We start from the raw sequence: 27,085 nt of genomic DNA, 5'->3' as shown, positions 1-27,085 counted from the left end.
CCTCCTCCAGCTGGCCTTCGCGGGACGTCGGGACTTCCACGCCCCCATTTTATACTGGACCTATCAGAACGTCGCCTGCCGCACGGCAACCGATTACGTCGACGGCAGAAGCAGCTGTGATAGTTCAAATGCTAATCAACACACCGTCACGCGGGACTCGCGCGAGGCGGAGGCTGTGCGTCGAAGGTTCTGGCTCCACGGCGCACGCGCGCTGCGATAGCCTCGGATCTGGAAGGTTCGGCACAGAGACAAATGGCTCGAGGGTCGGGTCGAGTCGGATGGAGTTCGGCTCAAGAGGGCGAGGTAGGTGTGGATCGTTCACCAGTCTTCAGCCGGTCTAACCTCTTTACACAGTGTTCGGGCGCTGAGGCGAAACTTTCCAAGTCCGAGGAAGGTTTCGCCTCAGCATTTTAACCTCACCCGCTGGGCGGGAGTGCCGCCCGCCCCGTCCCATATTGGTCTCCGTTGGCTACAAATTCGGGCGGGGTATAGATCCAGCGGTGCCACCCGACTTTCCCCAACCCATGACAGGCGAGTTAAAATTGAACCCCCTTCCCCGCGAGTGCGAACACACATCAGGCCTTTTAACGGGGAGCCGCGCCTGATTTTCAATGCACTGGATGGTGAATTACGGTCGGGGGTACCAGTGGATTTTCCAATAAACCGCGTTATAATTCCACCCCGGGCAATTTTCCAGTGAATTACCCCCTCGTTTCCTCAGCGTTGTGTCGGCAGACAATCTCCATGCAACAGGGCCGTGAACGGCGGCTTTGTGTCATCGTATCGTACCGTTTGAGGGGTGCAAGTTCATCGGGAGGAGTGGGATAGTAGGGAGCGGACAAAAACCCTGTTATACACCCCCCCCCTCACCCGATATTCAGTTCTTGACTTCAATATCGGCGAGGCGCGGTCTGTCAGGGTAAGGGTCATTGAATGTGGAACTCTCTACCACAACAAGTGGTTGAAGCGACTAGTATAGATGCATTTGAGGGGAGGCTGGACAGGCATATGAGGGAGAGGGGAATGGAGGGTTGCGCTAATGCATTTGAAGGGGACACAGTCTAAGGATAAGGGGTAAGCCATTTAGGACCAAGTTGAGGAGAAACTTCTTCACTCAGAGGGTTGTTAACCTGTGGAATTCCCTGCTGCAGAGAGTTGTTGATGCCAGTTCATTGGATATATTCAAAAGGGAGTTAGATGTGGTCCTTACGGCTAAAGGGATCAAGGAGTATGGAGAGAAAGAAGGAAAGGGGTACTGAGGTGAATGATCAGCCATGATCATATTGAAAGGTGGTGCAGGCTCGAAGGGCCGAATGGCCTACTCCTGCACCTATTTTCTATGTTTCTATGAATCGGAGGTGGGAGACGGACGCTAATGCATTTGAATGGGGGACTCGAGTTGGGCGTGGACTGGTTGGGCCGAGTGGCCTGTTTCTGTGCCATATACCCTGTTTCTGTGCCATATGTATCCTGCGTAATCCTATGTAAACGTGCTGTCCTTACACAAGGTGTCGCAATTGTGTGGGACAGGCTCAATAGACCAGATGGTCTTCACCTGTCAATCATTGTTCGGATGTTCATATCAATTTCTATCCCTGAATGCCACATGCCGTGCTGCCACGCGCTTCGAGTGTACCGCCCGTCGCAGAATAGCAGATTGAGTAGGTATAATTACATCACAGGCACGCGTAAAGAAGGCGGCCAGCCTTCGGGTCTGTGTTGGGGGTGATGGTGTGCTTTTCTGTAGCAGCGGTATTACCGCTTAAGATCCCGACCCTGCGATTAAAGCAGATTAGCCGCGAGGTACAGCAAGCCCAGCGTGCCAATCAGAAAAAAAAATCCAGCAAATTGCTAACTTGTGGGCGTTGTCCCCTTGCTTGCCGTTGCTAACATAACCGAAATCAGAATCGAGGATTGCAATACCCGCCCCGTACATTTTTTGCGTATCATAAACTCGCCAAAGCTCACCACAGTTTATCAGGGAGACATTTTCAGTTAGAAGGATCCATTAGAAGGCGATTACCCCACACCAGGGGGAAATCCATCCACGTAAAATACACAAAGGAGATACCAGCACCCTGTACTTGGACAGCCCAAAATAGGCAGTGACTCCCTAGACCCAGTGTGCCACAAACTAGCATGCCCCTCCTCCACAGAGACCCAGCTCTTGACTTCCCTCGAAGATAGTTAACCAAATATAATGCGATCAGTGTTCAGTGAACAAGATATCAATGGGCGAGATATCAATGTATGAAGTATCATAGCAGTGCAATTAAAGTAACAAACTTGATTTGTGAATGGGGTTTAGGCTTCGGGTCCGCGGAACCGGGAAGAGGGAAAGGAATGTTACTTCAGGAATCAAACACACTCTTAAGAAAGGCTAATTCCTATGTACAGTACCACCTGCGTATTTGTATGTAAATGTGCTCTAAGCTGACATTGATGTGCATGAAGGGGGGGGGAGGCGCTAAATTCAAAATAAATCTGTGGAAACAATGGGGTGGGGGCAATTTTAACCTTACCCGCACATCGGGAAATTGACGGGATCGGGTGCAACGCTAGTCTTGCATCTCATCCGATCTTACTCTCCCTTGAATTCCCACCCGGTGAGTTAGGTTAAAATGATCTTCAATATTTCATAGAATATTTCAATCTGTGGAACAGGATTCCGATGGAGACGGTGAAAGCTGGCAATGTTGTTTCATTCAAATTCAAAATTAGACTGATTTTCTTTCAGAAACAAACTTTTTGTGATACAGTTCATGAGTAATTTGAAACATGACATGTGGCAAGTGTAGCATATTCAGGAGAAACAGCTGATTTTGAATCTCTGGTTCCAAGAGCTCTGCACCACTGGGTTTTCCTCATTTCAAGACTGGGTCTGTTGCAGACTAATTGATGGAGATTGATGGCTCTGATCAGCCAAACACTTCATTATATCATGTGACTGCCAGGATGGCAGAAGGCAAACTAGATGAACTGTGGCCTTTTTGATTCTAGCTTTTCCTATGTTCCTAACGCATTCCCACTGTGTTGCTTTGTTCCGTTGGTGCGTGGGTGGTGTTCCGCACATCTCCAACCATCTCCTATTCCATTACAATTCAACCAAAACCTATTCCCATCTGTCTCATCTTCCCAATTTTCTCCCTTTTCTAAAAGAAACTCATGCTGGGATGTGGTTCCACAGGATTATCTCTCCCGTGCCTCTCCCAAGTGCTCAGTCTTAGTAAGGTGAGACACTGAATGGCGACGGGCTGTTTGACTATGGGAGCCTCACAGCCAAGCAACATCCTTTCCTCGTGCCCAATGATGGACTTGCTAGTGGGGATTATGATGTGGATTGGTAAACCAGGCTGATATTTCATTCCCTAACTCAGGGACATCACGAAACCCCAACTGAGGTCAGGGATTGAATGGGGGATGCTCCCAGTGTGTGTAGCTCATTACCCCATTGGGTGGTGTACTTAACCACCAAGAAATCAGACTAACTGGTAGCAAAAAGTTGGGAGTCTGGAAAAGGGGTACAAAGATATTGGACCCATTGTTCAAGCCCAACTCCAGAGACTTGAGCACAAGATCGAGGCTGACATTCCCGGTGCAGTACTGAGGGAGAGTGAGTGCAGCACCATCGGATGCTGCATCTTTCAAATAATATGTTTAACCGAGGTCCCGTCTGGCCTCTCAGGAGGACATAAAAGATCCCATTGCACCATTTTGAAGAGGAGCAGGGGAGTTCTCCCCGGTGTCTTGGCCAATAGTTATCACTCGACCAATATCACAAAAACAGATTATCTGGTCATTATCACATTGCTGTCTGTGGGTTCTTGCTTGTGCGCAAATTGGCTGCCGCTTTTCCTACATTACAACAGTGACTACACTCAAAGTACTTAGTTGACTGTAAAGCACTTTGGGACATCCTGAGGTCGAAAAAGGCACTATATAAATGTAACTTTCAATGGACAGCACACATCTGATGCAGCAAAAAACTCTCAGCGAATGCGTTTTGATTTAAGAGTACAGACTGCAGGCTCCTTGCTGCCCCACCTGGACCAAGTTCTCCCAGTCCACCTAAGCTTTCAGAACAACCCAGTGCTTCACACTCAGCAGCTGAATGTATCGGGAACTGTACTCATCAACATCTTTCTGATTCCACCAAATGATCACCGGCAACCTGTAGACCATGAGAACCTTTGAATTTTTAGGACCAGTTAAAGGCAACTGGGTCCCTACAGGTCCTTTCCCTCTTCACAGTTCAAACTCAATTTCTCACCAAATGCTTCAATCTCTTTCCTCTGAAACTCATCCAATTGGCTCTCGAAGCCATTTACACAGTCCACTTCAATGATCTGCCCTGGTATCTTATTCCATAACCCTGTTGCTTACCCTTCTTATTCCTCACTTCCCAAAGTTTACCTATATAGTTCTATATTCCCTCTTTAATACAGTCCTATATTCTCTGTATAATCTATTTTCTGTATGATAGTCCTATATAATAGTCCTATATTCTCTGTATAATACAGTCCTATGTCCTCTCTATAATACAGTCCTATATTCTCTGTGTAATGGAGTCCTATTTGCTACAGTATGCGACTATGAATTGTTCTGCTTCTCTATTGTTCTGACATTGCTATTTGATCGGTAAAGTTGGATTGAACGAAATGAAAGTCTGTGAACGCACAATAAAATCCTGATAAGTTTCTCTGAAAAACAGTAGGGGCACTGAACTGTCCAGCACACATCTGAAGCTACAATTATTTCCCTTCCGCTAACTGCACAGCACCTTCGTCACACAACAAAGTTCATTTTTGAGGCGGGCAGCAAGCAGCCCCCAAACTTGGTGGGGGGGTGCAGGTATTTGATGAATGGCGGCAGACATCTCCCCGATCCCTAAATCCCAGAGGCACGGATGCACGGTTCAGCGCTCATGACTGGCGTGACTGTTCACAGCACGCTTTCCAGTGCTGAGATTGGTGTGTATCTGTAAAGCATGCACTCCCATGTTCCGCCACCAGGGAACTCATCCCCTGAAGTCCCAAGGGATCCCAGCATCCGTTGGGAGCACTCTATATAAGCCGGCCCCTAAGGCCTGTTCTCACTCTGGAGTGTCTTATTAAAGACTGAGGTCATTGTTACTTTAACCTCCCTGTGTGCAGCCTCATCTGTATTAGGAACACACTAACTGGTGACAAGTACACGAATCCAACGCAAAGATGCAGCAAACTGTGGGCATCCTGGAGAAGTTCTCGGAGGGTGAGGACTGGGAAGCCGATGTCGAATGGCTAGACCAGTAATTTGTAGCCAATGAGCTGGACGGAAAAGGAAGCGCTGCAAAAAGGAGAGCGGTCCTCCTCACAGTCTGCGGGGCACCGACCTACAGCCTCATGAAGAATACTCTGGCTCCGGTGAAACCCACAGATAAGTTGTATGAGGAGCTGTGTACACTGGTTCGGGAGGATCTTAACCCGAAGGAGCGTGCTGATGGCGAGGTATCGGTTCTACGCGTGCCAGCGATCTGAAGGTCAGGAAGTGGCGAGCTACGTCGCCGAGCTAAGGCGACTTGCAGGACAATGCGAGTTTGATGGCTACCTGGAGCAAATGCTCAAGAGATTTTTTTGTACTGGACATTGGCCACGAGACCATCCTACGAAAACTTTTGACTGTAGAGGCAGCGACCCTCAGTAAGGCCATTGCGATAGCACAGGCGTTTATGTCCACCAGTTATAACATCAAACAAATCTCTCAGCATACAAGTGCTCGCAATGTTCATAAATTAACTGGAACTGTGTTTGCGAGCAGAAATATACAGGGCAGAACCCACGAGTCTGCAACTGCCAGCAGGCCTCAGGCGACCCAGATGACTCAAGAGTCCCCAACAAAGGGTGAATGCAAGGCAGTTCACACCTTGTTGGCGTTGTGGAGGCTTCCATTCAGCCTATTCATGCCGCTTCAAAGGGTATGTTTGCAAGAGCTGTGGAACAATGGAGCACCTCCAACGAGCTTGCAAAGGAGCTGCAAGCTCTGCAAAACCTGCTAACCATCACGGGGCAGAGGAAGATCGGTTCATGGTGGATCAAAGCAATTTCAAGCTTCAGAGAGAGAAGGCAGATGCTGAAGTATACTGGGTGCATTCATTTTCCACGAAATGTCCACCTATAATGCCAAACGTAAAATTGAATGGCTTATCCATAGCCATGGAACTGGACACTGGCACTAGCCAATCCATCATGAGTAAAAAGATGTTTGAGAGACTGTGATGCAACAAGGCATTCAGACCAGCCCTGAGCCCCATCCATACGAAATTGAGAACGTACACCAAAGAGCTTATCACTGTCCTGCGCCAGTGGTCAAGGTCACCTACGAGGGCACGGTGCACAAACTGCCACTCTGGATTGTCCCGGGCGATGGCCCCACACTGCTTGGAAGGAGCTGGCTGGGCAAAATCCGCTGGAACTGGGATGACATCCGAGCGCAATCACATGTCGATGAGGCCTCATGTACCCAGGTTCTGAACAAATTTTCTTCCCTTTTTGAGCCAGGCATTGGAAACTTTTCCGGGGTGAAGGTGTGGATCCACTTGGTCCCAGAGGCACGACCCATTCACCACAAGGCGCGAGCAGTACCTCAAATGATGAGGGAGAGTGTGGAAATTGAGCTGGACAGGCTGCAACGCAAGGGCATCATCTCCCCAGTGGAATTCAGCGAGTGGGCCAGCCCGATTGTTCCAGTACTCAAAAGTGATGGCACGGTCAGAATTTGTGGCGATTATAAAGTAACTATTAATCGTTTCTCATTACAGGACCAATACCCGCTACCTAAGGCAGACGCTGGCAGGAGGCAAGACGTTCACCAAGCTCGACCTGACTTTGGCCTACATGACGCAGGAGCTGGAGAAGTCTTTGAAGGGCCTCATCTGCATCAACATGCACAAGGGATTGTTCATCTACAACAGATGCCCATTTAGAATTCGGTCGGCTGCAGCGATCTTCCAGAGAAACATGGAGAGCCTACTCCGGTACCACACACGGTGGTTTTTCAGGACGACATATTGGTCCCGGTCGGGACACCGCTGAGCACCTACAAAACCTGGAGGAGGTCCTCTATCGACTGGATCGCGTAGGGCTGTGGCTGAAGAGGTCGAAATGAATCTTCATGGCAACAGAAGTGGAGATTTTGGGGAGAAAGATTGCGGCGGACGGCATTCGGTCCACAGACGCCAAGACAGAGGCTATCAGGAACGCGCCCAGGCCACAGAACGTCACGGAGCTGCGGTCGTTCCTGGGACTCCTCAACTATTTTGGTAACTTCCTACCGGAATTAAGCATCCTTTTAGAGCCCTTACATGTATTATTGCGCAAAGGTGAGAACTGGGTATGGGGAAAAAAACCAAGTAATTATTTTTGAGAAAGCCAGAAACATTTTATGCTCCAACAAGCTGCTTGTATAACACATGTAAAAGACTTGTGCTAGCATGTGACGTGTCATCTTACGGAGTCGGGTGTGTATTACAACAAGCTAACATTACGGGGAAGTTGCAACCTGTTGCCTATGCTTCCAGGAGCTTGTCTAAGGCCGAGAGGGCCGACAGCATGATTGAGAAAGAGGCATTAGCGTGTGTGTTCAGGGTAAAGAAAATGCATCAGTACTTGTTTGGCCTCAAATTTGAGCTGGAAACCGATCACAAGCCCCTCACATCCCTGTTCACTGAAAACAAGGGGATAAATACTAATGCCTCAGCCCGCATACAAAGGTGGGCACTCGCGCTATCAGCGTATAACTATACCATCCGCCACAGGCCAGGCACCGAGAACTATGCAGATGCTCTCAGTCGGCTACCATTGCCCACGACTGGGGTGGAAATGGCGCAGCCTGCAAACTTGTTGATGGTGGCGCAGCCCGCAGACTTTGTTGATGGTCATGGAAGTGTTTGAAAATGATAAATCACCTGTCACGGCCCGCCAGACTAGGACTTGGACCAGCCAAGATCCTCTGCTGTCCCTAGTAAAAAAACTGTGTACTACATGGGAGCTGGGCCAGCATCCCCGTTGAAATGCATGAGCCAATCAAGCCGTTCCAGCAGCGAAAGGACGAGCTGTCCATTCAGGCAGACTGCCTGTTGTGGGGTAACCGCGTAGTGCTGCCAAAAAAGGGCAGGGAGACGTTCATCTCGGATCTTCACAGCACACACCCAGGTATAGTAATGATGAAAGCGATAGCCAGATCCCAAGTGTGGTGGCCCAGTATCGACTCTGACTTAGAGTCCTGTGGACGGCAATGCAGCGTATGTGCTCAGTTGAGCAACGCGCCCAGAGAGGCACCACTAAGTTTGTGGTCCTGGCCCTCCAGACCATGGTCGAGGATCCATGTCGACTATGTGGACCCGTTTTGGTGGTGGTGGATGCTTTTTCAAAATGGATTGAATGTGAAATAATGTTGGGAAGCACCACCACCGCCATCATTGAAAGCCTGAGGGCCATGTTTGCCACCCATGGCCTGCCTGACATACTGGTCAATGACAATGGGCCGTGTTTCACCAGTGCCAAATTTAAAGAATTCATGATCTGCAATGGGATCAAACATGTCACCGCGGCCCCGTTTAAACCAGCCTCCAATGGGCAGGCAGAGCGGGCAGTACAAACCATCAAACAGAGTCTTAAACGAGTCACAGAAGGCTCACTCCAAACCCGCCTGTCCCGAGTACTGCTCAGCTACCACACGAGACCTCACTCTTTCACAGGGGTGCCCCCGGCTGAGCTACTCATGAAAAGAACACTTAAAACCAGACTCTCGCTGGTTCACCCCAACCTGCATGATCAGGTAGAGAGCTGGCGGCAGCAACAAAATGTAAATGATGGTCGCGCCACTGTGCCACGGGAAATTGATCTGAATGACCCTGTGTATGTGCCAAACTATGGACATGGTCCCAAATGGATCGCGGGCACGGTGATAGCTAAAGAAGGGAATAGGGTGTTTGTAGTCAAACTAGACAATGGACAAATTTGCAGAAAGCACCTGGACCAAACGAGGCTGTGGTTCACAGGCTGCCCTGAACAACCCACAGCAGACACCACCTTTTTCGAGCCCACAACACACACCCAAAGGATCACCACGCCGGACCAGGAAATCGAACGTATCATGCCCAACAGCCCAGCAAGGCCAAGCTCACCTCGCAGCCCTGCAGGGCCAACAACACGCCAACCCAGCGAGGGCACAGCCAACACACCAGAACAGACATTTGTACCGAGGTGGTCCACCAGGGAAAGAAAGGCTCCCGACCGCCTCACCTTGTAAATAGTTTTCACTTTGACTTTGGCGGGGGGGGGGGGGAGAGTGATGTTGTGTATCTGTAAAGCATGCACTCCCATGTTCTGCCACCAGGGAGCGCATCCCCTGAAGTCCCAAGGCATCCTTTGGGAGCACTGTATATAAACCGGCCCCTAAGGCCTGTTCCTCACTCTGGAGTGTCTTATTAAAGACTGAGGTCACTGTTACTTTAACCTCCCTGTGTGCAGCCTCATCTGTGTTAGGAACACAATAGAGATAAGCTGAATTTGTGTTCCAAGAAGATGGCTCATTAGCAGCTGCTGCTTTCTGCTAAGCCTGCAGTTCCCCAGGGATTTTCAGCAGGTTGCAGAGAATCCCCTCTGTTATTGTGAGAATCATCACAGCCCAGAGTGGAAAGAGGAGACAGAGGAATGGATGATTTATGATGTGCCAGAGTCCAACCTTTTGCCTCTGAGTCAGAAAGTTGTGGGCCACTTCAGAGACTTGAACACAAAATCTAGGCTGACACATCAGTGCAGTACTGAGGGAGCGCTGCACTGTTGGAGGTGCTGTCTTTCCGATGAGATGTTGAACTGAGGTCCCATCCGTTGTAGTCGGACGTAAAAGATCCCGTGGCAGAAGAGGAGGGGAGTTCTCCCTGGTGTCCTGGCCAATATTTATCTGTTAAACAGCATCACTAAAACAGAATATCTGGTCATTTATCACATTGCTGTTTGTGGGAGCTTGCTGCATGCATATTGGCTGCGACATTTCTAACAGTACAACAGTGATCCCACATTGGCTGTAAAACACTCTGACGTTCTGACGGCGTGAAAGAAGCTACAGAAATGCGAGTTCTTTCTCAGCACTGAAATACATTGCAACTTCAGTCGAAGACAAAGCTGGCGATTTCCTCGGAGCTGCTCTCGCTCCGCCAGCGTGACTTTGATCTTGCGCATGAACAGGTCCCTTGCCCTACGTCCAGTGAAGTCACAGCAGTGGAGCAGAAGCAGGTCCAAAGAAATTTCCAGCACAAGTCGCAGGATCCGGCACTTAAACTCTGCAATGCTCTGGTCAGACTGCACCGTTTTAAAATTCATTCTCGGGATGTGGCATCGCTGGCAAGACCGGCATTTATTGCCCATCCCTAGCAACCTTGATACAACTGGATTGCTAGGCCTCATGAGGGCAGTCACCTGGAGTCACGTATAGGCCAGACCAGGTTGGGTTTCCTTCCCTAAAGGACATCCGTGAGCCAGTTGCGATTTTACGATAACCTGACCTCTTCATGTCACTTTTACTGCTACAGGTTGAACCTCCCTTGACTGGAACCCACGGGACCTGGCCTGTTCTGAATAAAGGATTTTTCCGGACGAGGGGTGCCCACGTTAAATTGGACGGTACAGGTACTGAGCAAGGGGATATTGGGGCTGGCTGGCTTGGGGCTGGGAGTGCAGCAGCGAGATCATGGGCGTGGAGAGGAGGGGGCGGTGGATCGTGGGGTCCGGCCAGCGATTGCGGGAGTCAGCAGTGAGGAAGGACTTCAATTTATTGATGATAGAGCGTCCGGGAATGGTTCTGGACGAGGGGTAGTTCCAGATAAGGGAGCTGGTTAAGGGAGGATCAACCTTGACAAGGTGGATGCAGAGAGGATGTTTCCACTGATGGGGGAGACGAGAACTAGAGGGCATGATCTGAGAATAAGGGGCCGCCCATTTAAAACTGAGATGAGGAAAAATTTCTTCTCTCAGAGGGTTGTAAATCTGTGGAATTCGCTGGCTCAGAGAGCTGTGGAAGCTGGGTCATTGAATAAATTTAAGACAGAAATAGACAGTTTCTTAAAGGATAAGGGGGTTATGGGGAGCGGGCAGGGAAGTGGAGCTGAGTCCATGATCAGATCAGCCATGATCTTATTGAATGGCAGAGCAGACTCGAGGGATCGTATGGCCTACTCCTGCTCCTATTTCTTATATTTTTATGTAATCTGTACCAGCCTTTTGTTAACTGCCATGGTGGGATTTGAACTTGCGTTCACCTGGATTACCAGTAACCTAACCACTGCACTACCTCAACCAGTACCCTGTCCAGTTCTGATCACTGAAATACTATGGAATTGATCACCAGTCATGGGACTGTTGAGAGGAAATACTGGAGACTTTCCTTCAATGCTGAAGAGTGGCTGAGAGGTAACCGTATGTGCAGCTGCGTTTACACTACAACAGTCCCATCAATGCAAAGGGGTTTCACTTTGTGGCAACGCTGCAGTTGTAGTGGGAGAACACAGCCAGAATCAGGTGTCTGGGCCCGGTCCTAAAGAAGCAGAGAGAGACTCACGGCAGAAGCAGTCTCTCCGCTTCATCTCAGAGTCGGTTCATATCTCTAGTTCTGCTCCACAAGTTTAACCGACGGCGCAAAGCCGAGACCCCTTTGCAGCAGTGTCGAGTGAACGTGGTCATAAAACGGTTTCCGAGAAAGGCAAAAACTGCCAAACTATTTCCAACTAAAACAGAAATGTTGGAAACACTCTGCAGGTCAGGCAACACCTTTGGAGAGAGAAACAGAGTTAACGTTTCAGGTCAATGACCCTTCATCAGAACTGGAAAATGTTAGAGATGGTTCTGATAAAAGGTCATCGACCTGAAACGTTAACACTGTTTCTCTCTCCACACATGCTGCATGACCTGCTGAGCATTTTCTGTTTTGTTTCAGATTTCCAGTATCCGCAGTGTTTTGCTTTTGTACTTTAGGTCCGATTCATGGAAATTCTTCAAACAAAGCATGGTTGATACACAGAATGGACATTGGATCAAGTGGTAGAGGCGAAAATCACTGGAATTGTTTAAGAAACTGCTGGGTGCTGTTCAGAGGTGCTTTAGGATGGATGGATCTACTGTGTCGACAGGCAATCCTTCCCTTCCTTGCAGTACTCAAATCCAACCAACGATGGGAGTGTTGCATTGTGTCTTACAATACAAGCCTGAAATCTGACCTTGGTTGAAGGCTGGGATCACAGCGACGGATCAATTTGCTTCTGAAAATAAAACACTTTTTAAAATTATGAAAAAGGTGTCTGAGCTGATTTGGAGAGACACTGAAAAACTGTTAATTAACACGGACCAAGCAAAAGACTGGAGGACGCATTGCGTCAGTGTTCAGTCTCCGTGTTCAGTGATCACGGTTTCAGACCGATGAACGGATTTACCTCTGGTCTTGTCGGGATGGAGGGGACGCAGTGTCACATCACTGCATCTCCGTCAGAAAGGAGGGTTCTGGGTTTGTTCACTATTTGAAAATACCATTCATAGGTGCATTTAAGGGGGAACTTGTTAAGTACACGAGGGAGAAAGGAATAGAAGGTTATGCTGATAGGATAACATGAAGAGAGATGGGAGGAGGCTTGTGTGGAGCATAAACACCAGTTGGGCTGAATGGCCTCTTTCTGTGCTGTAGATTCTATGTAATTCTACTGGTTTATTCCCACATTGTAGCGGTGACGACACTTCAAATGGTACTTCATTGGCTGTAAAGTGCTTTGGGATGTACTGAGGTTGTGAAAGGCGCTATGTAAATGCAATTCTGTCTTTTCTTTGTCACCATTGTTGTGAATTCACCAAACAGGGCATTTACAGGAAAAGAATGAACTTGCATTTGTACAGCGCCTTTCATGACCTCAGGATGTCCCAAAGCGCTTTACAGCCAATGATGTACTTTTGAAGCGTAGTCGCTGTTTTATTTGTCCTGCGGCTTCGGGACCAATGTGGTTTCGGGTGGGTGAGTTGTCAACCAGGAGTGCACTAGGTCTTTCTGCTATTGTGAGGATGGGTGACTATTCTTGTTGCTGTCTTGGGATGCTGGTGCAGTATGTCCTTCGACATGCTTGTATCAGCTTCTGCAGCAGTACGTGGTATGATTGATGAGGTGGAGCTGGGGTGGGCCACACACAGACACTCCTGGGACTTTTTCGACAGCTCCTTTGCAGAACCCGCACTTAAAGATGGATGGCACAAGTCAGCAGGAGACAATATCTGTGTTGATGCCCTGGTGCGCCACACACGGCTGATTGGTGCCCCAGTATAGGCACAAACCAAGCGTCTCTCATCCAGACTCGTGTTGAGTGACTGCCAACCCAGTAACAATGCCAGAGTTTCAGGCTGGGTCCCTGCCCATCCTCTGGTATCTGCCACAAGCAAGTGAGCCTTCAGTAAGTAAAGCTCCCTCTACACTGCCCCATCAAACACTCCCAGGGCAGGTACAGCAGGGGTTAGATACAGAGTAAAGCTGCCTCTACACTGTACCATCAAACACTCCCAGGGCAGGTACAGCACGGGTTACATACAGAGTAAAGCTCCCTCTATACAGTCCCAGTACTGTGCCGTACCTTCAGAAAAGCAGCCTCACTCTATAAGAACATAAGAAATAGGAACAGGAGTAGGCCATTGGCCGCTCGAGCCTGATCCACTATTTAATAAGATCATGGCTGATCTGATCCTGGCCTCAGCTCCACTTCCCTGCCCGCTCCCCATAACCCTTCACTCTCTTATCATTCAAAAATCTGTCTATCTGCACCTTAAATATATTCAATGACCCAGCCTCCATAGCTCTCTGGGGCAGGGAATTCCACAGATTTACAACACTCAGAGAAATTTCTCCTCATCTCTGTTTTAAATGGGCTACTCCTTATTCTGAAACTATGACCCCCTAGTACCTGACCAGCCACCATGACTTCCGGGTGGTTTCTCCCTGGTCAGGAAGGTATATGCTTACATTTTTGTAAACAGGAGGTGGGTGGGATGGCTTGACCCATCCACCTCCACGGAGGTGTGTGGGGGACCTGACCCATCCACCTCCATGGCACGAACCTGGTATTGCAGTACTTCCAGGAACGGTGCAGTGGCTCTAGGCCTTTTGGCTAAGAGCATTGGCGCAGAGTGATCCTTGACTGGTGCAGGGTGACCTCTGGCGTTTGTGACTTGACAAAGAATTGGAAACGATTGGCTACGAATTTATAAAAAAAAAAAACTATGACCCCCTAGTTCCAGATTCCCCCATGAGGGGAAACATCCTCTCTGCATCTACCCTGTCCAGCCCCCTCAGAATCTTATATGTTTCAATAAGATCACCTCTCATTCTTCTAAACTCCAATGAGTATAGGCCCAACCTGCTCATAAGACAACCCCTTCATCTCAGGAATCAACCTGTATCAGTGATTCTTTTAATTTCCCATACTAACCATCCTCAGAAAACTCATTAGTAATGAATTGGCGAGCTTTGTCTTGTGGACTGATGCCTAATTAACTCCGAGTTGAGATAGACCCAAACTCAGTTGATAAGGCAGGATTCATACCCAGATTTCTGAGGTACACTGGTGGTGTGCTAACTCACTGCACCCTTACTTTCGCTCTAGTCCCCAAGGCAAAACGTTGCAGAGATAAGTAACCAGGCACACAAGTATAGACATAAGCCTGCACTAACCAAAATAGAAAAGAGAGCAATCATTGTCGTGCTACACCAAGCGGGAGCAGCATGCGGCAGCGTGGTCCCGGCCTGCAAGACCATCAGCAGGCCGGGGCCATTTGAGGGAGCAGCGTGCGGCAGCATACCACTGCAGGAGGGCGACGGCTGCGAAGCCAGGTTGCTGATTGCAGTGCGGGTAGGCACAACAGGAGGGGCGAAGGAGCGGCAAGAGTTTGTAGAAGGAAGTGACCGGGGCTCAGGAGAGGCATGAGTCTAGGGCCCAGAAGAGGCAAGGGCCCAGGGCAGCATGGAACAGCCCACACTGTGTGCGTGCTAGGTCCGTGCAGCAGAGCTGGTCTCCTGTTGTCTTAGGTAATCCTTGCCACTGGACCAAGACCTAGCTCTGTCAGGCCCGTGTGGTGGCTGGTGTGCAACGGCTACCACACGTTAAAAAAATCCACGCACAGGCATCTTCCACCCTCCAAGATGTGGTTCGGGATCTGGAATATTGGGTCCTTCATTGAAACAGCTGTGAACTCATTCCTTTTTAGCGTGGAAGCAGGTGCTTTGAGGGACTGCCTATGATGACACCAAGCGGAATTTACATCGATTTCAAACAAGCAGAAATCGATCGACAAATCTCTTGAGAATTTACAAGAATAACAAAATGAACATGATCAGTCTCAAATGGCACTAGACAGCATTGATTCCCTCAATAAACATGGTCTCTCCCAACATTTAAAAAATGCAGCGAAGAGACATCGGGGGAGGGGGGTAAAATACAACTTTAACGGGGGTTCAAAAGGGCGATAGCGGATCAGCTGCCCCAATACAATCCGCCCGATCTTTTTTTCTTTCCGTTGATTTTGGACAGGATGTATAATGGGCGTCAGATCCGCTACCGACTGTTTTGTGTCCCCACCAGAGTTTAATTTTACCCCCCACCCCCCATTATGTCTAGGGTACTGACACCATTTAAAAAAACAAATTCTGATAAGTGCCCATGATTAGATCAAAACATTGTAAACTACAGCCAATAATGCTGAGCGTAGCCACTCTGTGAACAGGGCAGTGATGACTAGACACGTTCTTAACACCTGCACTTACCTAAACACCAACAAAACCAACAGCCAATCAATTATCTATCAAATCACAACATGAAGAAAGCATTATTGACCCTGGCACGCTAAACAGCAACAAAAACAGCAACCAGTCCTTTTGAACCAAATCCCTGTGTGAATAGGCTATCCATGATTCAACACCTGCACTTACCTAAATACTAGCAGAGTACAATGCCAGTCATTTTGAACCAAAGAAAGGGCGTAATTACTATAGACAGACTTTCAACGCTTGAATTTACTTAGACACTGAGTGAAATGGCCTTTTTCAATAAGTTAGGCTAATTACTTGACTAGAAATGGTTCTGACATGCACCCCTGAAAGTCCTATTGTTAGTGAGTTGTGAGCTGGCTGACAAGGTGACGACGGGGTGTGGAACGGGGAAATAAGGAAAAGGTGAGCGTGATCTCAAAAATGGCCATAAACTGAAATAGTGATCTGATGTTCCGCCTCAAAGAAAAGGTTGGGGCGAGGGGAGAGGCGCTGATGGAGGAGGCAAGTAACAACAAGTTTGAGACGTTTTTAAGCCATCTCAATTTCTGCAACATCTGCACCCCTCCCTCGAAAATCTGGCAGATATCCTGTCATAGCTTTAATGGCCGAGGTATCTGACTAATGTCTCATCTGTTTCCTCCAATTTTCTTTCATCCTCCTCTCCTGGTAGTATTGACTTGTATTGGGGTACGTTTTTCAAGGGCATCCTTCCCCCTACAAAAGCTGTCTTGGTTGAGTGATTCCACCCTCAATCTGAGGACCATGACAGAGCAGCATCAGGAGGCCAATTAATAGTAGGGGGGTGGGGGTTGGTGGAAGGCAACGGAGCCGAGCCCGATCCAGCCCTCATTTGACACCTAACACATGTACACTTCCTAAGAGGGGACCCTTGAGCAGGAACCCAGGGCTAATTTCACACCTGCTTTCCTGGGCATACTGAGACTAATTGTAGCACTCCAAATGCTGCTCGCAGCTGGGATCATTAAAATCAGCACAGAGCAGTGTTCATACCTGGGATCATCCAAATCTGTACGCGGCAAATATAATTATCCTCGTGTTCAAATCTCTCCATGGCTTCACCCCTCCCTATTTCCGTAACCTCTTCCAGCCCAACAACCATCTGAGATTGCTGCATTTCTCCAACTCTGGCCTCTTGCGCATTTCCCACTTCCTTCTTCCTACTATTGGTGGCCATGCCTTCAGCCGTTTTAGCACTACAACTCTGGATTTCCCTCCCGAAATCTCTCCGCCTCTCCACCTCACTCTCTTCCTTTAATACCTGCCTTGAAACTATCTCTATGACCAAGTGTAATTTCCTATTTTGGCTTGGTGTCATTTCTAGCTTTGGGAGATGTTTTCCTACGTTAAAGGCGCTATATAAATGCAAGTTGTTGTGGTTGATGTGACACCAAGCATCGAATGAAGCAGCAGCGTCACTCAGGAATAGCTCAGCAGAGATGTGCGATAGGTAACAGTCCTAGCACTGTCACCAATTGCACTGTCAGACATACTGAAGTACCATGGAAGTTCAGTCTGCAGCTGACGGGAGCTGAGACATGATGACTACACGCAATATTGTTCTGGGGGCGAAACGTAGCATTACAACAAGACCTTCATACCACACAGCAGACAAAATAGAACCAGGTCTTATATAGAAATAGTCAGAAGAACTCAACTTCAGATATCCATTTAAAAAAAAAAGGATCCCAACTTAGTACTATTCCACCAAACCCTCCCATCTTCCCACCCAAGTCTAGGTCTCAATCGCTGTCACGCACCATTCCCAAGAATGAACCTTCCCAAACTTCTTCTGAAGCAACTCTTGGGCCAATTCCACCCTTCACAGACTGAGAACAGCCTCTTGGATGGTGCTGGGGTTGGATTCCCCACACCACCCCCCTGCTCCCTCCACTTTCCTATCTGATTCACATGCCGTTACCACCTTGAAATTTGCGGCTATTCTCATTCCCGTTGTCAGTGAGTGCTCTTGTCTCGACGTCTCGCCTTCTGCTGTCCCTCGGGAGCTATTTATCAGCACATGTGATATATGTTCTCGTAACCTTTTTTTTAAAATGGTTCAAATTAGCTCAGTACAAGTAGCCATTACTGGGTGCCATCGTGGTGACTTGCGCCTTGGCCACACTCGGTCGAGTTGGTCATTTACGGTGCCAAGTCGGAGGGGCAGTCACCCAACCATGAGTCTGTTGACTTGTCTGAAATCTCTATTTTCTTTTCCTACGTGCACGCAGGTACTTCTTGTGCCTGTGCGGTCTGACTGGGAAATGGATAACCCGGCACAACTATCAGCTGTTGCCCGAGCACCAAGGTTTGGATACATCGCATTTAGGAAACTGAGGGGTGGTGGGTGGAGGGGGGTGGGGGGGGGGGGGAAGGTGGCGTATGGTGGCAGGGCCTGGTGCGGTAACTAGCGGCAACTATACCGACGTTCGGCCTACTCCAAAGAGGTAATTAGTGTAAACAGTGCGACAAACCTGAGTGTATGTTAGCAAAATTGCTGCACACCTTGCAGTAGTGAGCAGTCTCGTGACCACTTAAGAGTGCACACTCTTCGTTCCCTCGTGCCAGCTAATACCTCCACCTAAATCGCCCGCCCTCCCCACCCGCCCGATTTATTTACTCTGAGGTGGGCGATCGCGTAGAGGAATTAATCAAAAACAAAAAAAAAACATACTTTGAGGTTACCATTGGCCTCCTGGTTTTTCCACTTGTACATAACCAGGGCAGAACCCTGCCTGTTTACTACACGACAGACTATTTCCCTGGTCAAACCTCGTCTTCACAAACTCACAAGGAGATGGACCATACCGAGCCATGTTTCTAAAATCAGGGAGGGGACTTGAACATTGGGGCCCATCCCGCTTCTGCCCCGCCCCCTCCCTGACACTCAAAGACACGCACGCTGCTGAATGCGGCCAATATTCTCTCACGATGGCGCCAACCAATTTTCCCCCAACAGCACCAGCGCGGTTGCCCCCGCCATTTTGTTGGGCAGGCTGAATGCTGATTCTAAAATAGAAAACAAAATTGTATCTAGGGATGGATGGGTGGGGGGGGAGGTTCCCTGCCGAATATTTGTTAGAAACAGCAACTTGTCAAATTGTGACAGATACATGGGCGGAAGCCCTGTTTGGTTGCAGTGGTGGGGCGGGGGGCGCGGGTGTTTGCAGGAAATCAACAGTAGTTTGTTCTGACGAGGTTTGAACCGGAGACGTCCTATCCCGACAAGACTGAATTGCTGGCGCTTCTCCCTCAGTGTCATTTGTTGATCTTTGAGGTGATGATTTTCTGTACCTGAACGTCGATTATCCGCTGCTTGGCGTCAATGGCCTCCTGCATGTTGGCGTGGTCTTTCCTCAACTCGTCTTCCACGACCATTAACCTGCGGGCAGAGGCAAAAGGCAACAACATCAGCAATGGGGGTGAGGCAAGGGGAGGGGTCACCGAGGTTCATCCCAGCATTAGTTCAGAGATGCACTCATTTCACGGTTAAGCCTTTAATGTCAAACCCCTTAGCATATACAAATATATCCTATCTTTATAAATCGCTGGCTGGGCCTCAGCTGGAGTATTGTGGCCAATTCTTGGCACCTGTTTTAGGAAGGATGTCAAGGCCTTAGAATGCTCTCAGGGTTGCGGGACTTCAGTTATGTTCAGTGACTTAGAGAAGCTGGGATTATTTTGCTTAGCGCAGGGAAGGTTAAGGGGAGATTTAATTTGGTGTTCAAAATTATGAAGGGTTTTGATAGAATAAATAAGGAGAAACTGTTTCCATTGGCAGGAGAGTCAGTAACCAGAGGACACAGATTTACGGTCATTGGCAAAAGAACCCGAGGGGAGATAATGAGAATTTTTTTCACGCAGCAAGTTGTTATGATCTGGAAGGGTGATAGAAGCAGATTCAATAGTAACTTTCAACCTTGGAAAAAAAAAACAGTAAAAGGGAATATTATTTGAATGGGGAGAAATTACAACATGCTGCGGTGCAGAGGGACCTGGGGGTCCTTGTACATGAAACTTGGAGTTTACCTGAAAAAACATAAACATCAAACCGTGCCACCCGCCCTGGATGACACACCAGACATTTACAAGGCCCTTTTTTTTCTTTTTTGTGGTTTTTTTTTGTGTTTTTCTTTTTTTGTGTTTTTTTTTGGGCACTAAAATCACATTTTTTCCTCCAGTGCCCCCTATAAAAGGGGAACAGTGACCCCGAAGTGATATGAACACACAACCTTCTGATCTGGAGTCAGACACACTACCGTTGCACCATGAGACCTATCCCAAAAAGTTAGTTTGCAGGTGCAGCAGGTAATCAGGAAGGCAAATGGAATGTTGGCCTTCATTGCGAGAGGGATGGAGTACAAAAGCAGGGAGGTCCTGCTGCAATTGTATAGGGTATTGGTGAGGCCGCACCTGGAGTACTGCGTGCAGTTTTGGTCATCTTACTTAAGGAAGGATATACTAGCTTTGGAGGGGGTACAGAGACGATTCACTAGGCTGATTCCGGAGATGAGGGGTTACCTTATGATGATAGATTGAGTAGACTGGGTCTTTGCTCGTTGGAGTTCAGAAGGATGAGGGGTGATCTTATAGAAACATTTAAAATAATGAAAGGGATAGACAAGATAGAGGCAGAGAGGTTGTTTCCACTGGTCGGGGAGACTAGAACTAGGTGGCACAGCCTCAAAATACGGGGGAGCCAATTTAAAACCGAGTTGAGAAGGAATTTCTTCTCCCAGAGGGTTGTGAATCTGTGGAATTCTCTGCCCAAGGAAGCAGTTGAGACGAGCTCATTGAATGTATTCAAATCACAGATAGATTTTTAACCAATAAGGGAATTAAGGGTTACGGGGAGCGGGTGGGTAAGTGGAGCTGAGTCCACGGCCAGATCAGCCATGATCTTGTTGAATGGCGGAGCAGGCTCGAGATGCTAGATGGCCGCCTCCTGTTCCTAATTCTTATGTTCTTATGTAAAAGGGAATTGGATACATAGTTGAAGGGTGAAAATGTTGCAGGGCTATGGGGAAAGAGCGGGGGAGTGATACTAATTGGATAGCTCTTCCAAAGAGTCATCACATAGAAACATAGGAAATAGATGCAGGAGCAGGCCATTCAGCCCTTCGAGCCTGCACTGCCATTCAATATGATCATGGCTGATCGTGCAACATTAGTACCCCACCCCTGCTTTCTCTCCATACCCTTTGATCCCTTTAGCTGTAGAAACATAGAAAATAGGTGCAGGAGTAGGCCATTCGGCCCTTCGAGCCACTTAAAGAAGGGTAACTTTGAAGGTATGAGGCGTGAATTGGCTAGGATAGATTGGCGAATGATACTTAAGTGGTTGACTGTGGATGGGCAATGGCAGACATTTAGAGACCGCATGGATGAATTACAACAATTGTACATTCCTGTCTGGCGTAAAAATAAAAAAGGGAAGGTGGCTCAACCGTGGCTATCGAGGGAAATCAGGGATAGTATTAAAGCCAAGGAAGTGGCATTCAAATTGGCCAGAAATAGCAGCGAACCTGGGGACTGGGAGAAATTTAGAACTCAGCAGAGGAGGACAAAGGGTTTGATTAGGGCAGGGAAAATGGAGTACGAGAAGAAGCTTGCAGGGAACATTAAGGCGGATTGCAAAAGTTTCTATAGGTATGTAAAGAGAAAAAGGTTAGTAAAGACAAACGTAGGTCCCCTGCAGTCAGAATCAGGGGAAGTCATAACGGGGAACAAAGAAATGGCAGACCAATTGAACAAGTACTTTGGTTCAGTATTCACTAAGGAGGACACAAACAACCTTCCGGATATAAAAGGGGTCAGAGGGTCTAGTAGGAAGGAGGAACTGAGGGAAATCTTTATTAGTCGGGAAATTGTGTTGGGGAAATTGATGGGATTGAAGGCCGATAAATCCCCAGGGCCTGATGGACTGCATCCCAGAGTACTTAAGGAGGTGGCCTTGGAAATAGCAGATGCATTGACAGTCATTTTCCAACATTCCATTGACTCTGGATCAGTTCCTATGGAGTGGAGGGTAGCCAATGTAACCCCACTTTTTAAAAAAGGAGGGAGAGAGAAAACAAGGAATTATAGACCGGTCAGCCTGACCTCAGTAGTGGGTAAAATGATGGAATCAATTATTAAGGATGTCATAGCAGCGCATTTGGAAAATGGTGACATGATAGGTCCAAGTCAGCATGGATTTGTGAAGGGGAAATCATGTTTGACAAATCTTCTGTAATTTTTTGAGGATGTTTCCAGTAAAGTGGACAAAGGAGAACCAGTTGATGTGGTATATTTGGACTTTCAGAAGGCTTTCGACAAGGTCCCACACAAGAGATTAATGTGCAAAGTTAAAGCACATGGGATTGGGGGTAGTGTGCTGACGTGGATTGAGAACTGGTTGTCAGACAGGAAGCAAAGAGTAGGAGTGAATGGGTACTTTTCAGAATGGCAGGCAGTGACTAGTGGGATACCGCAAGGTTCTGTGCTGGGGCCCCAGCTGTTTAATTGTACATTAATGATTTAGACGAGGGGATTAAATGTAGTATCTCCAAATTTGCGGATGACACTAAGTTGGGTGGCAGTGTGAGCTGCGAGGAGGATGCTATGAGGCCGCAGAGTGACTTGGATAGGTTAGGTGAGTGGGCAAATGCATGGCAGATGAAGTATAATGTGGATAAATGTGAGGTTATCCACTTTGGTGGTAAAAACAGAGAGACAGACTATTATCTGAATGGTGACAGATTAGGAAAAGGGGAGGTGCAACGAGACCTGGGTGTCATGGTACATCAGTCATTGAAGGTTGGCATGCAGGTACAGCAGGCGGTTAAGAAAGCAAATGGCATGTTGGCCTTCATAGCGAGGGGATTTGAGTACAGGGGCAGGGAGGTGTTGCTACAGTTGTACAGGGCCTTGGTGAGGCCACACCTGGAGTATTGTGTACAATTTTGGTCTCCTAACTTGAGGAAGGACATTCTTGCTATTGAGGGAGTGCAGCGAAGATTCACCAGACTGATTCCCGGGATGGTGGGACTGACCTATCAAGAAAGACTGGATCAACTGGGCTTGTATTCACTGGAGTTCAGAAGAATGAGAGGGGCCCTCATAGAAACGTTTAAAATCCTGACGGGTTTAGACAGGTTAGATGCAGGAAGAATGTTCCCAATGTTGGGGAAGTCCAGAACCAGGGGTCACAGTCTAAGGATAAGGGGTAAGCCATTTAGGACCGAGATGAGGAGAGACTTCTTCACCCAGAGAGTGGTGAACCTGTGGAATTCTCTACCACAGAAAGTGGTTGGGGCCAATTCACTAAATAATATTCAAAAGGGAGTTAGATGAAGTCCTTACTACTCGGGGGATCAAGGGGTATGGCGAGAAAGCAGGAAGGGGGTACTGAAGTTTCATGTTCAGCCATGAACTCATTGAATGGCGGTGCAGGCTAGAAGGGCTGAATGGCCTGCTCCTGCACCTATTTTCTATGTTTCTATGTAAGGGCCACATCTAACCCCCTTTTGAATATGTCACAGGTATGATCGGCTGAATGGGTTCCTTCTGTGCTGTAAGATTCAATGATTTCCTGGTACCATTCTAGTAAATCTCCTCTGTACCCTCTCCAAGGCCTTGTTATCCTTCCTAAAGTGTGATGCCCAAAACTGGACCTAATCAGATGGTGCAGAGTCAAGGCCTACAGTGCTGAGGTGAAATGAAAAGAGGAAACGGCTGGATACTTCGAGGACAGGCCGCGGGTGAGCTGGAGTTTGAATTAGATTGTAGGAGGACGGGTAGACATGTGAAAGATGAGGAGCTCCGCAGTGCTGAGGTCCTGCAAAAGGACAAGCTAAGTGAGTGGGCAAAAATTTGGCAGATGGGAATATAATGTTGGGAAGTGTGAGGTTATGCACTTTGGCAGAAAAAAAATCGAAGACCAAGTTATTATTTAAATGGAGAAAAATTGCAAAGTGCTGCAGTACAGCAGGACCTGGGGGTCGTTGTACATGAAACACAAAAGGTTAGTATGCAGGTACAGCAAGTGATCAGGAAGGCCAATGGAATCTTGGCCTGTATTGCAAAGGGGATGGAGTATAAAAGCAGTGAAGTTTTGCTACAGTTATACAGGGTATTGGTGAGGCCACTCCTGGAATACTGCGTGCAGCTTTGGTTTCCATATTTATGAAAGGATATACTTGCTTTGGAGGCAGTTCAGAGAAGATTCACAAGGTTGATTCCAGAGATGAGGGGTTGACTTATGAGAAAAGGTTGAGTAGGTTGGACCTCTACACATTGGAATTCAGAAGAATGAGAGGTGATCTTATTGAAACGTATAAGATTATGAGGGGGCTTGACAAGGTGGATGCAAAGAGGATGTTTCCACTGATAGGAGAGACTAGAACTAGGGGGCATAATCTTAGAATAAGGGGCCACCCATTTAAAACTGAGATGAGGAGGAATTTCTTCTCTCAGAGGGTTGTAAATCTGTGGAATTCTCTGCGCCAGAGAGCTGTGGAGGCTGGGTCATTGAATATATTTAAGGCGGAGATAGACAGATTTTTGAGCAATATGGGAATAAAGGGTTATGGGGAGCGGGCAGGGAAGTGGAGTTGAGTCCATGATCAGATCAGCCATGATCTTATTGAATGGTGGAGCGGGCTCAAGGGGCTGTATAGCCTACTACTCCTATTTCTTATGATCTTATGAGTTAGAGTAGGAGACAGTGCAATCAGCTCCAATCTCAACACCAAGGACGCAGAGAGGAAGCATAATGAGGAGTTGAATGGCTTATTCCATAATAACCTTTTATACAAGTAACCTCAGACATACTTGAGTATCCTTTCTCTGATCTTCAAGGTGTCAGTCAGTGGCTCAGTTGGTAGCAACCTTGCCTCTGAGTCAGAATGTTGCAGGTTCAAGACTCACTACAGAGAGTTGAGCTGGCACGTCCGGTGCAATGCTGAGGGAGTGTTGCACTATCAGAGGTGCTGTCTTTCGGATGAGACGTTAAAAGTCTGCCTGTTCGGGTGGAACTAATAGATCTCACTGCACTATTTTGAAGAAGAGCAGGGGAGTTGTGCCCGGTGTTCTTGCCAATATTTATCCCTCAATCAGCATCACTAAAAACAGATTATCTGGACGTTGCTGTTGGTGGAAGCTTGCTGTGTGCAAATTGGCTGCTGCGTTTCTTATATTACAACAGTAACTACATTCCAAAAAGTACTTCATTGACTAAAGCACTTTGGGATGCTCTGAGGTCGTGAAAGGCGCTATATAAATGCAAGTCTTTCTTAAACTCTTATGCAGCCCAAAACTTATTTTTAGAATCCATTTGTAGTAGCTTACATTTCAGAATCATAAATGCCACCTGCCATTCAACTGCTGAGCTGCTAAGTATCGTTGAATGCTTTCCTTACAACATCCTGCTTTCCCGCGCAATATGGCACTATCCACAAACATATGTCCTCCTTGTATGATAGAACGGCTTTAAGAATTGGTTTTGTAATACCCTGGGGTGCCTGGTTGCTGTGGAATCCAGCTCATTTCATATCACCGCAGCAACAGACAAATAGTACTTCTGTGAAAGTCATGATGCGTAGCTTCATTCGTGGCTTGTAAAAGCTTGCAAAGGCCCAGTGAAGAAGAAAGACTTAAATTTATATGGAGCCTTTCTCGACCTCAGGACATTCCAAAATGCTTTACAGCTAATGAAATATTTTTGAAATATAGTCATTGTTATAATGTGGGAAATGCAGCAGCCAATTTGTGTACAGCAAGCTCCCACAAACAGCAATGTGATAATGACCCAGATAATCTGTTTTTGATGTTGGTTGAGGGATAACTATTGACCAGGACATCAGGAAGAACTTCTCTGCTCTTCTTCCAAATAGTGCCACAGTGACCTTGGTTTAACTTCAACCACAGCAATCTGAGAATTTGAATTCAGCTTTAATAAATCTGGAAATAAAGATCTGCTATCAGTAAAACTACCCATGAAGCTGTCAGATTATCAAAAAACCCAACTGGTTCACTGATGTCCTTTAGGGAACGAAGCCTGCCGGTCTGGCCTATATGTGACTCCAGTCCCACACCAACGTGGTTGACTCTTAACTACCCTCTGAAGTGGCCTAGCGAGCCACTCAGTTGTATCACAGTGGTTTCAGGATGCAGCCCAACATCATCTTCTCAAGGACGTTTAGGGATGGACAATAAATGCCCCATAAATGCCATCTGCCAGCAACACCCACATGCCGTGAATCAATAAATAAACAAAAACTAGGATATGGACAATAAATGATGGCGCTGCCAGTGACACCCATATCCTGAGAAGATATATATATATTATCAGTGTGCAAAGTTGGCATAAAAGCATGCATTATTACCCTGTGAAGCCCCTTCAGATCTTATATGTTTCAATAAGATACCCTCTCATTCTTCTAAACTCCAATGAGTATAGACCCGCTCAACCTTTCTTCATAAGACAACCCCTTCATCTCAGGAATCAACCTCGTGAACCTTCTCTGAACTGCCTACAAATACAAGTATATCCCTCCTTAAATAAGGAGACTAAAACTGTATGCATTACTCCAGGTGTGGTCTCACCAATACCCTGTACAGTTGTAGCAGGACTTGTCTGAATTTATACTCCATCCCCCTTGCATTAAAGGCCAACATTCCATTTGCCTTCCTGATTACTTGCTGTACCTGCATACTAACTTTTTGTGTTTCATTTACAAGGACCCCCAGATCCCTCTGTACCTCAGCATTTTGTAATCTCTCCCCATTTAAATAAGAATTTGCTTTTTTATTTTTCCGACCAAAGTGGATAACCTCACATTTTCCCACATTATACTCCAACTGCCAGACTTTTGCCCACCCACTTAGCCTATCTATATCCCTTTGCAGATTCTTTGCATCGCGCACATTATTTGCTTTCCCATCTATCTTTGTAACATCCGCAAATTTGGCAACATTACACTCGGTCCCTTCATCCAAGTCATTAATATAGATCGTAAATAGTTGAGGCCCCAGCACCGATCCCTATGGCAACCCACTAGTTACAGTTCGCCAACCTGAAAATGACCTATTTATCCCAACTCTCTGTTTTCTGTTAGTTAGCCAATCCTCTATCCATGCTAATATATTTCCCCCCAACCCAGTGAGCTCTTATCTTGTGCAGTAACCTTTTATGTGGCACTTTATCTAATGCCTTCTGGAAATACAAATACACGACATCGACTTATCCACCCTGCTC

At 47.4% G+C, this 27,085-nt stretch overlaps 1 protein-coding gene and 1 long non-coding RNA gene across 3 annotated transcripts in view; one reads left to right on the top strand and one right to left on the bottom strand.

Annotated features, from left to right (window-relative positions):
- The window catches only part of LOC139229825 (ras/Rap GTPase-activating protein SynGAP-like), a 389,857-nt gene that overhangs the window by 135,828 nt on the left and 226,944 nt on the right, over positions 1-27,085 (bottom strand). For both annotated transcript variants that reach the window (XM_070861417.1, XM_070861416.1), the window contains exon 14: positions 19,141-19,228. In XM_070861417.1, the coding sequence (XP_070717518.1) occupies positions 19,141-19,228 (88 nt within the window). The remainder of the gene's footprint in view (positions 1-19,140; positions 19,229-27,085) is intronic.
- LOC139229829 (uncharacterized) lies at positions 219-12,299 on the top strand. The gene is made up of 3 exons (XR_011587818.1): positions 219-303; positions 10,571-10,667; positions 12,009-12,299. It is a non-coding gene; the product is annotated as an uncharacterized lncRNA (long non-coding RNA).

The sequence above is a fragment of the Pristiophorus japonicus genome, chromosome 19, assembly GCF_044704955.1.
Source record: "Pristiophorus japonicus isolate sPriJap1 chromosome 19, sPriJap1.hap1, whole genome shotgun sequence".
NCBI classification, from domain to species: domain Eukaryota; kingdom Metazoa; phylum Chordata; class Chondrichthyes; family Pristiophoridae; genus Pristiophorus; species Pristiophorus japonicus.
This window is presented reverse-complemented; position numbering and strand designations above follow the sequence as displayed.